The sequence below is a fragment of the Vulpes vulpes genome, chromosome 1 (genome assembly GCF_048418805.1).
Source record: "Vulpes vulpes isolate BD-2025 chromosome 1, VulVul3, whole genome shotgun sequence".
Lineage (NCBI taxonomy): Eukaryota > Metazoa > Chordata > Mammalia > Carnivora > Canidae > Vulpes > Vulpes vulpes.
The window spans coordinates 53,908,684-53,923,693 of NC_132780.1; the positions used below are offsets into that span (position 1 = coordinate 53,908,684).

At 38.7% G+C, this 15,010-nt stretch overlaps 1 protein-coding gene across 2 annotated transcripts in view; it reads right to left on the reverse strand.

Annotated features, from left to right (window-relative positions):
* LAMA2 (laminin subunit alpha 2) overlaps window positions 1–15,010 on the reverse strand; it is a 580,166-nt gene that overhangs the window by 228,080 nt on the left and 337,076 nt on the right. Inside the window, exons 16-19 of one of the 2 annotated variants that reach the window (XR_012002712.1) lie at window positions 14,663–14,716; window positions 14,357–14,470; window positions 9,365–9,492; window positions 421–507 (exon numbers count right to left, since the gene is read on the reverse strand). Coding sequence is in view for 1 of the 2 variants with exons in the window: in XM_072764558.1 (XP_072620659.1) it covers window positions 421–507; window positions 9,365–9,492; window positions 14,357–14,470 (329 nt within the window). In the remaining variant the exon portion in view is untranslated. The remainder of the gene's footprint in view (window positions 1–420; window positions 508–9,364; window positions 9,493–14,356; window positions 14,471–14,662; window positions 14,717–15,010) is intronic. The other variant, XM_072764558.1, reaches the window with a different exon arrangement.

The window sequence follows — 15,010 nt, forward strand, 5'->3', positions numbered from 1 at the left end:
TCACGTTTCATTTCTATTTTTGGGTGTATTTAAGGTAAATCATGGACCACTCCCCGAACTATGAACTACACGCTGGAGTCACGTTTTTAGGAACAAAAAACTAATTATGAAAAGCAAATGGTGCCCACGTAGGCAGTAAGATAAATCTTAAAGTGCATGACTTTCCACCTGAGCAACACCTCTAGAAAGATTGTAGGTTAATGCTTAACCTTTAAGACCAAAACATTAATCAAACCCTCTCTGAGTGAATGGAGATTTATGGGGCAATTTCGAGAGAATAAATAAACTATGAAAATAAAATGCATTTGTTTGACATGTTCCGGGAGGACCTTCGGGCTCACCGAGCGTAGCAGCGGCTCGGAGACGTGCGGGGGACCAAGGCTCGTGTCTCGGGGCGCCCGGGCGCGTGGCTGTGCTTACCTGTCGCAGCGGTGTCCCGTGTAGCCGGCGGGGCACGCGTCACACATCAGCCCGAGGCCTCGCTCTAAGTGGCACGTGGGGCTAAAGCTGCACGTGGGGCCACGGCAGGGACAAGAGGAGAAGCACATGACAAGGTCAGTAGCGGCTTGTTCTCGTGTGTCCCCGGGGCGGCAGCAGGTGCAGGCGGGCGGAGGCGGGGGCAAGGGACACGGTGGCTGCTGTGGTGTGAGCATGGCCCGCGGCCTGGTTCCCCGACTCATGCCTGTTCGGGGCCCGAGCCCGTCTCGCCGGGTGGCCCCACACTGCTGCTTCCCAGGGGCTCCCCGGGCCTGGCCATGCTGGGCATCATGCTTCCCTGCCAGCCGAGTCCTTCTGAACTGTCTGAGATTCTGGAAGACTCAGTATGTGATTGTGTGTGTGTGTGGGGGGTGCTGGGGGGATGCTGGGGGGGATACTCTGTGTACTGGGACCGTGTGCAGGGGGTGTGCACGCGTGTGCCACATGGCCCTGCTGTGTAGGCGGCTGACCCCCCCCCGAGAGGCGTTCAGGAGACACACAACCCACACGTGCTGCTCAAACATACAATAAACCAAACCACCCCACAGCCCTCGCGATTGTACTCCTGGTGGCCGCCGTGGCCTCAGCTCTTTCTGTGCGGATGTCGGGTCAGAACCGAGCGCCAGGCTGGGGTCCCGCGGGGTCATCAGAGACTTCCAGGCGGGCTTCCGAAGGTGCACCCCATGGGACACCCCGCGCGCTGGACCCCAACCCCGATACAGTCACCCCGAGGGCCGGCGGCCCCTCCGAGTTCTGGGAGCTCCGCTGCTCTAGCATCTTACAATAAAATGCCCCCAAGGAACCTCTGTCTCATTCTCTGCTCCCTAACTGGATTACTCCTGGGACAGGACAACTGAGCAGGGGCCTGCTCATGGCTCAGGGCCAGGCCACCGGGCCTGATCTGCTTCTGCTCCCGCCCCTGCGCCGCGCTGGAAGGCTCCCTATGCCACGGGCGGCCGAAGGTTCGCCTCCTGCCACTGCCCTTTGGCTGACCTCCGAGCCGCCCTGCAGACACGGAATGATGGTTTTTATTTTTTTTAATTTTTTAATTTTTTTTTTAAATATATAGCAGCAAGCATTAGAACCAAGTTTTTCTATCATTTAAAACATGTCAACTAGGGCAGCCCGGGTGGCTCAGTGGTTTAGCACCTGCCTTCAGCCCAGGGTGTGATCCTGGGGTCCCCAGATCGAGTCCCACGTCAGGCTCCCTGCATGGGGCCTGCTTCTCCCTCTGCCCGGGTCTCTGACTCTCTCTCATTCTGTGTCTCTCATGAATAAATAAATAAAATCTTTAAAAAAATAAAAAAATGAAAACAACTCAGTGGAAGGTCAAAATGAATCTGTTGAAGCCTGGCTTGGGGTACCCTGAGTCACAACTATTACCCAGATAAGCGACTCCAGGTTAAGGGGTTGTGGGGGCTGCATGGGCAGCGGAACCAAGCCACAGCCAGCCTGTGCTTTGTGACGAGAACCATTCATGAGACAGCAGATTGGTGCCGGCTCCCAAAAAGACCTCGTCAAAAATAAATAAATAAAAATAAAATAAAATAAAAATTCTTTTGAAATTTTAAAAATCAAAAAAATAAGACCTCACCATGAGCGATTTTCTTGGGTGGCAAATGACCGTGTTGGAGAAAACAAGGCATGTGTAAAAATAGAAAGAAACTGAATTTTTCTTTTCCCTCACTCACCTCGCGATTTGCTATTATTTTCAGACATAAGAGGGAGGACTGGATTTTGACATCTGCAGAATACACGGATGTCTTACTTTAAAATTGGCATTATATAACTGTCTCATCATTTTGGGGCAAAATGACTCTAACTAGAAGCCCTGGGTCTCCCACTCGTGTGAGACTACAGCGATGGAAAGAAGACCATACCAATTATTTTTTAAAATCCTGTATCAGTGTACCGTAAGTCATGTCAAAGGTGCTTAACAGGGTTTTTGACACTTAAAAACTGTAAAACAAATTCTTAAATGTACTCATGTGTCAGTTAAAAGCAACAGAAGTAAAGTAAAATGCACCATGCATTGGTGCATCCAATGCACCATGGACAAAAATCAATACTTTTCCCGGAAAAAAAAAATTAAAGAACAACAGGAGACTCAACTTGACTAGATCTTTACATTTTCAGAGGGCCTTTACAAATAATTTTATCATTTTTGCACAATATCTTATAAGCTGGTTGGGGTAGGCATCATTTGTCTTGCCCAAGGTCATAGCTAATATCCAGGAGACTTTAGAGCATGGAATCGAGGACTTATCATTTCTAATTCGATGTTTTCTTTTCCATGTAACCAGCATTCATTGTACTGGTAAGAATTAAATAAGTTTAAATTTTTGGTTATATATATGTAGATATATAACCAAGTATATATATATTGATATATATCTATATATTATTGAACAATAATTCAATGTGTGTGTGTATATATATATAAACTTTTGGATACACACACTTGACATTATGCATCTAAATGAAACATCCTCATAAATTATATCTGTAGCTGTGATTCAATATTCTTTAAACAATAAAAACTGAGGGTTTGCTCGCTTCCGGCTATGATTATAGTTACTGCCGTGGAGAAGAGGGCTTTCAACAAAAAAAATAAAATGAGAACAGGAAATAAACACGTGCCACCGAAAACGTCTACAGAATTTATTTTGGCAAACGCAGCAGAATGTGCAGCTCACTATTCTGTGCAGAGAAAGGGGACTGCCAGATGATCGCTGGCGTCCAGCGAGTCCCAGATCACGCCGGAGGACCCCGGCTGCCCAACTCTCCTGCAGCAGGAGATGCGCTCTGCGTCCTGACTCATCCCCTTCATGCCACAGAAGGTGCAGGGGATCGGGGGTCGGGGGGGCAGGAGAAGCGACTGGGGGACTACCTCGTAAGGATGCACACATGGAAATGCCCTTCTTGGTGGCTGAGCCCAGACTCGGGTCTTTACCGTGATCCGTCCCTAAGTGTGTAACATCTGCGTGGCATCTCGGGGCTGTGATGTGCTATGAAAGGCCCAGCATCATAACATCAGGGCACGTCCTAGGCCTGCGTATACAACTGGGGAGCAGAACCCCTGCGAGCTAACTACAACCTGGAACATTCTGGGGGGGGGAGGCACCAGAGGGACCAGATGCTACAGGGTCTGCGAGGGAGCCCCAGGGAGGGCGGTGAGAAGGCCCAGTGGTAACTGCCCAGGGAGCAGAGGACCCAGAGGGGAGGGAGAAACCAAGGGGAAACTCAGTTACTTGGTGGCTGTGGTTTGGGCCGTGTGAAGCTGTGAAGTGTTACTATAGGGTTTTCTCCTTACAGGTCAATGACTTCTGCCCGTAACCTCAGGAGAACCTTCAAGCAAACCCATATTTCCTTAATTACCTTTGGCTGATATAAAATCTGATTTAATGTCTGTCACTGGATTTTGTAATTAGAACCGGGCTGTTTTCTGTGTCTTTGGATGCTCTTTTTCCTCTAAATCTGAGTTTCTCATTGTGTGAGATGAGAGAATGTGTGCTGATAAAGCATGAAAGCAAGCACCGCACACGGTGCCACGATAAATTCTAGCTACCATTTAATAATGCTTCAGATTTTTTTTTCCAAAATATGTTGATCTCTTTTGACTTTAAGGTATTTAATTACTTGTTACTTAGACCTGTACTTTGTCATCGTGCTCTAATCCCGTACATTAGCATCAGCAGAACTGTTGCCAAGCCCTGGGGTCATTGCTTATAACGAACATTTACAGTTTGTCTATTATGAAGCTTTGTTAATTTTCTTTCTTTTCTTTTTGTTTCCTTGCTCCTCTTCAATGGTTCTGCAATTGTTTCTATTTCCATAGCCCCCATGGAAGAAGCACAGGGAGGTGAATCAGAATATATGGATTCTAATATTGGTTCTGCCACAAGCAAGTTGTAATGGTCATGATCAAGGCATCTGATTTTCTGGAGTTTAGTTCTCCCTTCTAATAAGAGGTTCTGGTGAAATACATCGTCATTGCTCACGTAGACATAAAACAACGTGTACAAAAGTGTTCTGAAACATCTAACACACTCCAGGGTTTCTAAAGAATGTTGCTAGATATTTTCTTAAATTTACCTTCTGTCTGGGAATAGTTCTACTTCTCTATTAAAACTACTAATCATATCAGCAATAATTCAATGTAGCCCCTCTGAGTGAGGCCAAAAGTCAGCTCTAGGAGTGTTACATTCTTTCAAAAATTTAAATTCTAAAAATAAGATAAAATAAAAATAAAAATAAAAATAAAAAATTCTAGCAGGCCTGATGCACACAAAGGAGTAGTATTCAAAATGATATTAGTGAATAGGACTTTATTGAGGGCCTACCCTCTGTCCAGTCTTGGACCAAGAATATCTTGAATTTTATTATACAAATTATTTCAATAATACTACTCTTTAAAAAAAAAACTACCCTTTCAAACACGGTCTAAGTGTTCAAGGGTGAATATTCACGTCTCTTGCATATTATATTTAATTTATAAGCTATGTGATGCCAGAAATTAATGAATATAAAACATTCAAAATATTTACATATTTATTTGCTTCTCTAGAGATAAATTTCACTACCTAGTTACAATCTATAGCTAGAATATATACATCACCACGATGAGAGGGCTAAGCAAACAGTGGACACTGTGAATAGTTGATGAAATTGATATATATGTATAATTTAAATATTATATGCTTGCCTGTATTCATATATCATAATAATTATACCAATCTATCTTTATCTCCCTGCATATTTGATTTATTTAGCAATATTATCTAAGAAATTTGGAGCCAAAATGCTTATGATCTAGAAGATTTATGATCAGGGATTAAACAGATAAATCACAAAAGCAGAACTATCACTAAGCTTTATACTTCTAGATGAAGGTTGCAGCAACCTTTAGCTGATTTTTTTTTCCCCTGTATAACCTGTGAAAATGTGAAAACCATATTCTGGATTATTTGTAAATATTCAATTTATTCCTCAGAGTTTTCATCTCAGATTATAATAGTAATGACTTATTGAAATTTTTATTTAAATGGGGAGTTTAAAAAAAATAAAAATAAATGGGGAGTTTCCCTAAACTGTCCCACTATTTAGTGATTTAAAAATAAAATATTTCAGGTCATTTTATTACAGTGGATTTTTCTAATCACAATCGCACAACTAAACAATGTTAGTGCTCCATGTTGTTTTAAATTTAAAAGTCTTTATAATTTAAAAAACAAAACTAGTATTTTTAAACCAACTGGATTATCATTGCCTCCTCTTTCCACTTAGAAAAATGCTATATTTGAACCTGGAATTAAATTTAGTTTAATTTAAGTAGTAGGAAAACAGCTGATCTTTGGGGAAGGGGAGCTACTGTACACTTTGCACACACACACATAGCCACACCATATATATGTATTATATTATACATATATTATAATATATTATATATATTATTTGCTTTACAGGGAATTTTTCAGGGTTTACAAGAGAATATGTGATTGGTAGCAAGAGACACAGAATATTTATGAAGAAACTGCATTTTCTTTTTTCTTCACATTTGAACTTCTTTATAGGTTAAATATATAGTCTTGAGATGGCACATTCCTACAACTGAAGAAGGGATCTTGAGACCTAAACTTGCATACTCAGTTTTTTGGATATTGTAATAAAAAAAAGTATTATGATAAAAAAAAACAGGTTGCTACTCTAATCTCAGTTCTACTTCTAAAGATAAAATTATTAATCATTCAATAATTATTTAATGTAAGTGAAACATCTCAAAAATTAAAGGATCTCTAAGTACTTGGTGTCACTGATGCTATAGAGTCATCTTAATTTACTTTTTTAAAATCAAGATCTGCATAATTATACAAACTGGAATACATATACTTAAGGGAATGCCATCCTTGGAATTGGGACCCAGTCACTTTGTCACTGATAGATGGTGATGCTCATGTTCTCTTTTCTTTCTGGAACACAATTAGAACTTATTATTAAAATTAAAGTAGAAGCACAGTAAACAGAGAAGGATGGGCCATGAATGATTGTAATTACCCAAGCAGAGTTCTCTCCCTAATGGCCTCTCTGCATTTCTAGTAATGTTGGTCAGACTTGAGGATAGATCCCTAAGATCTACATATCCAATTAATCACATAATTCTCAGATGTATTTGGCTAAAATTCACATTATACAATCAATGGCAGCTCTGCTGGATTGATAGCTCTGCTAGTGCCTAGGATATTTTGCCTAAGAAGGAGCGCAACAGAAATGAGTGGCCAGATGGAACCCTTCTGTTTTCCTCAGTGGAAAACACTGGGTTTTGAGTATATTGGATGGTCCTGGAGAATTTCATTCAGCCCTAGTGAATGAGCAGGTTCTCCATTGCGTTGGTCTAACCCTTCACAAGTACACCGGTGAGCAAGGGTCCTATCATATTTATGGCCAACATATGGCTGACTAACCATAGATTATGAAGGAATTCAACTTGCTCTCCTATATTTAATATTTTCCAGTAGATTTCCCTTTTGCCTTCTTTCTCGTCTCTGACACCCTTGGTTGCCAAAGGATCTTCAGCTTTGCATCCAACCAACCTCATCCCCTAAACTCTGGAAATGTTTTGATCACTAACATATGTTAACCCAATTTCCCATTTAGTTGCTTTTAACATCCCTTAAAATTCAGTGTGCTTTAAAAAAAAAAAGTCCTCAATGTAGATTGCAGAAGACTGGAAAGTACATTGATTTGAAACTTAAGATTCCCACCCTGATACTTTAATGACTCTGAGCAAGTTAATTAATAATAATCGTCCTTCATTAGACTCACCATGGATCCAGATATCCATCATATCCATCATATCCATATCCGCTTTTTTTAAAGTGCTTGGTATACTTTATTTTACATAATCCTCACAACGACCCTATAAGAAGGTCTTATTATCACAACTAATGATGAAAGAACTGAGACACAGAGAGTTTAAGTCAGTTTCTCAGAGTTACACAGCTAGAAAGTATAGAAGAACTCAACATTTAAATCAAGGATTTCTAGCTCTAGAATTGGTTCCATAATGCTATTTTCCCACTGGAGCCTTTTATCTTACTCTATAAAATGGGGTAATAATATCCACCTTATTGGACTGTATAGTGTCATACCTAGAATATAGTAGTCTGTTTTAATCAAATATTAGTTCTCTTTCTCCCCACACCCCCAACCCAATACTAAGGTGTAAAATTCCTAAGTAGGAGTTTTGTGGGTGAGGAAGATAAAGATTTCATGTGGGCTGAAAAGTAGAAACCATAATTTCCATGAGGACTTTTAAACTTAGTGACAATTATTCTCTAAATCTTTAGCTTAGAGTATTCATTGACTCTTACAAAAGACCATTTTCCATCATGGTGTCTTGGGGTAGACCTCACTCAAAACATGACCAATTTGAGAACATCTTTATATTAAAAGACTGTAGCTGATAGATTAAATTTTAAAAATCACTAAAAATGTAAGCTCTTCAAGCATTATCACAGCATTTAGAAAAAGATGGAAGGTGCCTAATATAATACAGATATTATTAAGCACTGAGTTTGCTGATTTTTTAAAAAGATTTTTAAGATTTGCTTATTTGAGTGGGAGAGAGAGAGGGAGAGGGCAGGCATGCATGACTGGGAGGTGGGCCAGAGGGAGAGAGTGAAGCAGACGCCCCATGGAGCAGGGAGCCTGAGGGGATCATGACCTCAGCAGAAGGCAGAGGAAGCACTAAAAACTTACCTTTAGAGAGTCTCCAAAAAGATCTCTTTTATTTAAATTACCATTATTTACAATTTTGTACTAATACAAAAAGGCTGGTTTTTGTTCAACATAGTATGCCCCATTAAAATAAGAACTCTTTATGATGCAAGGTTTTTGGCTTAGGTATTGGCCCCTGCACTCGGAGTGAATGTGAATTACAGCAGTTGGAAGGGAGTATTCCCTCAAAAGGTAAGGGGAAGAGGTCGACAAAATATATCTTAAAAGTCTTCTCGAAAACTCCAAGGTTATCGTTCTATGAATAATTGGAATTTTTTTTAAAATAAAGAATAAAAACAAGATAACTAAATTGTCTAAAGTTTCATTAAATGTTTTCAAAATTTAGTTTATGCAAAATAAAATATCACCCATATTTCAATATTCGTATAATTTAAATATAATTCTTATCAGTATAACTGCTTTAGTAGGATATATATATATATAATATATAATATATATGTATGACATCATATGATAATGTGATAAACCATATGATAACCAAGGGATAGGATAGGTACCTAAAGGTCAGCTAGATTGGTCTCATACTTTAATTTCTCTAGGAGTTTGTGACTTGTCCAAGGTTCATAAATAAAGTGTGAGACTGGGACCCAAATGAGCAGTATTCGTATTAGTGATCTTTTTAAAAAATTATTTTTTATTTTAAGTAAACTCTACACCCAATGTAGGGCTCTAACTCACATGCCCAAAATCAAGAGTCACATGCTCTACCACTGAGTCAGCCTGGTACGCCTGTGTCAGTGGTCTTTTTATTACTATACAAGTTTACGTGTGTATGTGTGCACATGTGGGGACTTACATACATCTCTATAAAATATGTCTGCCCTTTATAGCTGCTTTAGAAATTCTATTTGAGTTCTGTTGCTTAGATATTAAATCACCAACTAGAACTAAAATATTAAAAATTCTGTAGAATAAATAGCCATAATTTTAAATATTTTATATTTAGAAAAACTCATATTACCTTCCAGAGAAATTCATGCATATATTTATTATTTATTTATGTGTGACAAGAGAAAGAAGCATTCTGTATCAAAAATGCGCTTGCAGAGTGGGATGCCCAAGTCATTACAGAGGCAAGTTTGTTACTCACTTATTGGATGGGATACTGAGTGGACAGGCACAGGGCAGACAGTCTTCAGAGGTTCCTTTACTAGGGTCACCATAGAAACCAGGAAGACATTGATTGCAGTGTGGGCCACCTGTGTGATCCTTGCAGTTCTGAGGAAGAAATGCACATCAGAGTTTATTATTTTGGTCTCAAGCATCAACATTTACCAAAAACAGGTCTACAGGGTTATGAGTCTCTTCCCTGTTAGAAAGAATAATTTTCCCATTAAATTGTCAATTTTACAGCTGGGAAATAGCACTGAAAATTAATCTAATACGTAGCTTATAAACTACATGCCAGTTTCAGCATATGCATGCTTAAAAAGAAACAACTGAAATTCATTATAATTTTTTCCTTTCTTTCTTTTCTTCAAAGATTTTATTCATTCATTTGACACAGAGAGAGAGAAAAAGAGAGCGGGCGCACAAGCAGGGGGAGCAGGAGAGGGAGAAGCAGGCTCCCTGCTGAGCAGGGAGCCCGACTGGGACTCAGTCCCAGAACCCCAGGATCACGACCCCAGCCAAAGGCAGATGGCTCAACCACCAAGCCACCTGGGCATCCTTATAATTTTTTTCATTATACAAATCTTATTTTATTTTTCTGTTAGTTTTCCATTTTTTTTCAGTAAGGAAATACATCTAATTGTGCATGTGTGTACATGTGCATAGTCACAGAGTCCTAATAATGTATTTAGTGGAAATTGTAGCTTATTCTAGGTAAAAGTCAATTGTTCAGTTTAAAACTGCAGATTTAATGAGAACAGTAGCTACTCATACAAATCCTCTGGGACAGTGATGCTCTTACCTCAGAGATTAATTTGGACCTCAGTGGGCTCTGATGATTTGGACAATGCACTAGTGTATTATACCTGTGAGGGGCCTGCATGGCTCATAATTACACAGTAAGAATATGGAAAGATTTCTAAACATATACCAATATGTAATGAAACCACAAGGCCCATAACAATTTTTCTCCAATACTTTTTTTTTTACAATGAAACTGCATTTTTTTGCAGTTTCTTTTCAAAAATAAAAAAATCAAAATAAAATAATTTATATCTAGATTTCTTCGTATTAGTTATAGTATACTTATCAACTCAGGCTGTGTTCACAAGAGACTGGTAGAAAGGTGAACACTCCAGTTAACTAAACACTGGAGTTGTCTATAAAGCTTTCAATAGCACAACTTGATAAATTTTAATATTTTGGCATCATATAGACCTAACTTCTGTCTCCAATAGTACAATAAAATGGATCTAATTCCTTTTAAGAATCACCCAATATGGATTCATTCTCATTGAAATACATTTTTATTTTTATAACCATAGAAAAATATAATATTTTTCTCATGTTCAAAAGTGTTCATCAGGGGATCCCTGGGTGGCGCAGCGGTTTGGCGCCTGCCTTTGGCCCAGGGCGCGATCCTGGAGACCCAGGATCGAGTCCCACGTCGGGCTCTCGGTGCATGGAGCCTGCTTCTCCCCTCTGCCTGTGTCTCTGCCTCTCTATCTCTGTGCCTCTCGTGAATAAATAAATAAAAAATCTTTAAAAAAAAAAAAAAAAAACAAAAGTGTTCATCAGAGTTTAGGGGTAAATAAAAATTTTTATTTTTATGATCAGTAATTAATATGCAAAAGAAGCAGCTAAAACATAAATTCATTATAAGGATAAAGTAAATGTTTAATAATCTGGATGACCACGAGGGTGGCCAGCCTAATTCAATGAAAGGTCTGAAATAACATCAGTATATTTTTAAAGAAGCTAATTTCAATTACATTTAGTAAATGGATTTAATTAAAAACACACAAATACATGTTTTTTTTTTTTTTTTAAACAAAGCTTGTTAAATTCCTTGGGGAAAGGGACAGTTCTTTTATTGAGTAGAAGATACTAAATTAAAATCCAATCATTTAACGCTCTGAATCTCTCACATTCTATAAAATGAGAGAGTTAAAGCCTATGATTTATGAAATTTTCAAGCTCTGAAATCCCATGACAGTTTCATCAACTACAAGTAAATAGGTATTTCTTTAGTATCTGGTGATACTTGAAAATAGGTTTTTCTTTAAGGTACTTTACATTCTCTCTCAAATGCATTTAGCAAGCCTTTTTCAAAGAAAGCACAGAGGCTAACTTCACTATTAACAGTTGTCTAAATAACAGCATATTAAGATGGAGTGTATAAAACATGGATCAACGTGAAAAAGGCTTTCCTCTTTGATTTCATCTTCATATTAATTCCTTTCGGTCTTCAAGCTTAACTAAGGTGGCCTATTACTAAAAAATAGTGTATTTTCTGCAATATTCTTTGCATATTGACATGATCAAATTGTATCTTTCAAAGACTTAGGGGTTTAAAAAAATAAGATCATAAAATTGATGGTCTTAATCATGTTGCAAGTGGCATCTCTAAAATTCCACTGAAAATCTTGCATAACCCAGACACCCTACTTTTCTTTAACTACTGATCTAAAAGAAAAAGAACATGTAGAAGTCGCTTATATTTACTGATGTCACATCTCATTTAGTGGAAATCATAAAATTAATCTTAACATTCGAGTGTTTTTGCAACTGTGCCCAAAACAGCACTAGGCAACAATACAGTGGAAATCAGAACTAAAAAGATGAGAAGTGTACTCTGATGGGCTGGTTATTTTCACAGGTGTCCTGCCATAAAGATGTTCATTCAAAGCACATGTGACAATTACAACAGGAAAGGACAAGTAAGCAATCTTCCCATGTGGCTTTGAATGTTTCCTGGGTCACTTCAAGTGTACTTTGAGTTAAAATGACCTTTTCTCTATAGGTCCACACTGTAACAGAGGTCTGGTAGTTTGATCTGATATCAAAACTGTATTTCAGTCAATTTCTGATCATATTTATTTATTTATTTTCTGATCATATTTCAAACCAAGCTGATTAAAAAGCAGTTTATCTGTAAATTTCATAAATTCTCTGTTTAATGGTAGTGGAAAAAACATACATACTTTTAAAAAGGAGATAAAATGCAAGTTAAGCAAACCCTAAAACTCTCTTTAATGTGCAACATTCAAATATTTTTCCCTGTGGATCATATCAGAACCAATATGCTCAAAATGGGATATTAGCACTTAGTTATCAATATCATTTCAGATTAAAGGCATTGGAAAGTCTCCAGAAAATATCTTACACGATCACATATTAGCCAGCTATAATGGAAAACCCAGAAAACACCAGATTCTACTAGACAAGATTTCTATTGTTGCCCTAAGATTCCCACTGTTATTTGAAGGTGGCCTCCTATTTTTTTGTCCATGAAACAGAGTCAGTAAACAAGGTTCCATCAGTAGAAGATCTCAAATAATTGTTGCTCCCTCCCTTCTTCCTCCCCAAATTATGCTGAATGAAACTATTTTATTCAAAAAACACGCTTCCATTCTTAGAAATACCACATAACCAAATGGACCAACAGCATGATTTGATTTAATCCTAATCAATCCATCATGAAATATGACTATTGGAAACATTAGAAGTCTGGTATTGTTATCTATTTATTTTGTCTTTTTTTTAGGTTTAAATGAAGCACATCCATATCAGCTTTGGGTTGATAGTTCCCCTAGCAGGTTAGCAACATATTTAAAGGTAACTCAATATTTTTCCCAGGGTACATTTTAAAAGACTTATGGTATAATTAAAATGAAAATCGCTGTGTCTTTCTATTCATAAAAATGCCATTTGAAAAATCTACTGATTGACAAATTAAGGCTATCATGCTTTATAGTGCAAAGCAACTAAACAAAAGCTTATAGAGAGAAAATAGAAAGAGCATCAATAAACCTAAATGCCCAACTGTATTGAAACAAGAGCCCTGAATTTTCATTTTGGGTTTTTCCCAGAAGCTTTTAAGTGGACAAAAAAAGTGGGGGGGCGGGGAATCGCGCAAGAGGAAGAGAGAGAACATTTAGAAACAGAAATAACAGAGTCTGCCTTAAATTCTACAGGGAAATGAGAATATGATAGACTCCTAAACTGGCACTGTTTCAGATTGTGTTTCTGGAAAACTAATGAAACGAGAAGTGTTGTTTCAAGCTTCTTGCCACGTCAGACAATACGAAACCAACACGCTCTTGAGGTTCATCAGAACAGTCTATGAAGGGACGTCTGGGTGGCTCAGTGGTTGAGCGTTTGCCTTTGGCTCAGGGAGTGATCCTGGAGTCCCGGGATCGAGTCGCATGTCGGTCTCCTGCAGGGAGCCTGCTTCTCCCTCTGCCTGTGTCTCTGCCTCTCCCTCTCTCCATGTCTCTCATGAATGAATAAATAAAATCTTGAAAAAAAAAAAAAAGAACGGTCTATGCAGCATATATCCTCCAATCCGGAGGCTTCTTAGCAGGATGGAAAGTGCTGGCCTTTGCAGAGCTTAGGCCAAACTTACCTGTAGAAGGGATAAGCAGCTCTGGGGAATATGTATTGCACATAGGTATTATTTTTAAATCTACATATGATATTTTGTTTTTACTTAAGTGTTGAAATTTTAAAATAAAAAAATACGCAGCATGCCCTCATTTTTTTTCACTGTGGGAAAAAAACTGAATTATGTTTATTATAAAGATTATATTTTATGCTTTTCACATTAGGGGGATACAAATCACGTCCTGTTATAGAAATGTAATCTATTTCTCGTAGATTTATGGGAAGGATTGGGGCCATCTATATTCACAGTAGATATGTATCCCAGTCATTAGTTCTATTTTACTACTATGCTATATCTAATTCTAATTCAATTCTTGGGGTACTATGGGTAAACATGTCCTAATACTTGTTAGGAAGATCACATACGAAGGAGCGTTCTCAGCTTCCAACTCAGTTCAATATAAAGCTCTCCGTCAAATCATTTCTTAACTCCAGTGTTTGTCCCAAAGGTAGTAACCGAATAGCAGGGCCAACCGAGCTGATTTCAGCCTCGTCCATCAGCTTCCGCAGAGGAGGAGGCACTTACCAGGCATTCTCCGGTGAGGTCATCGCAAGATTCCGCATGACCGAAGCACTGACAGGGTTCACAGATGCCACCAAAGACAGTGCCGTTAACTCGCCTGTGCCGAGGCCAACAAGACTGAAAAAGATGAGGTTTCAAGTCTCAGGCTTTTTTTTTTTTTTTGAGTTTTTTTTTTGAGTTTTTTTTTTTTTTTTTTCAGATAAAGGAAAATGTTTAGGTAGCAAACTCAGCACACACGCCCATCAGGGTCGCCATTATGGAAACATGGCCACACAGTTTTCCTCCTGACATTTGGGACTTGGTACTGACCTTAGCGTTACTGGCAGGTATGAGATTAGAGGAAGCATTAGCTTGCTGTCTCTTCTGAAATGGTAAAATAAAGAAGAGATATAAAGAATTGAAACGTGATAGTCTCAAAGTACAAAGCGCAGACAGGAAAACAGAAGGAAAAGTACTGGAACAAGGCAGCAGACATAGAAGGACTTTCCGAGAACCTCAGCCTAGGAGGTCACCTACTGGCATCCCAAGCAATGTCGATGTTCTGGAATAGGTTCCCTTACCCTTAACTCCGTCACTTTGCAATCATTTGGAAGAAAGGCGGTGCCTCACTCTTACACGTGGTCACAGACACAGCCGACTTCTACACGTAAAGAACTC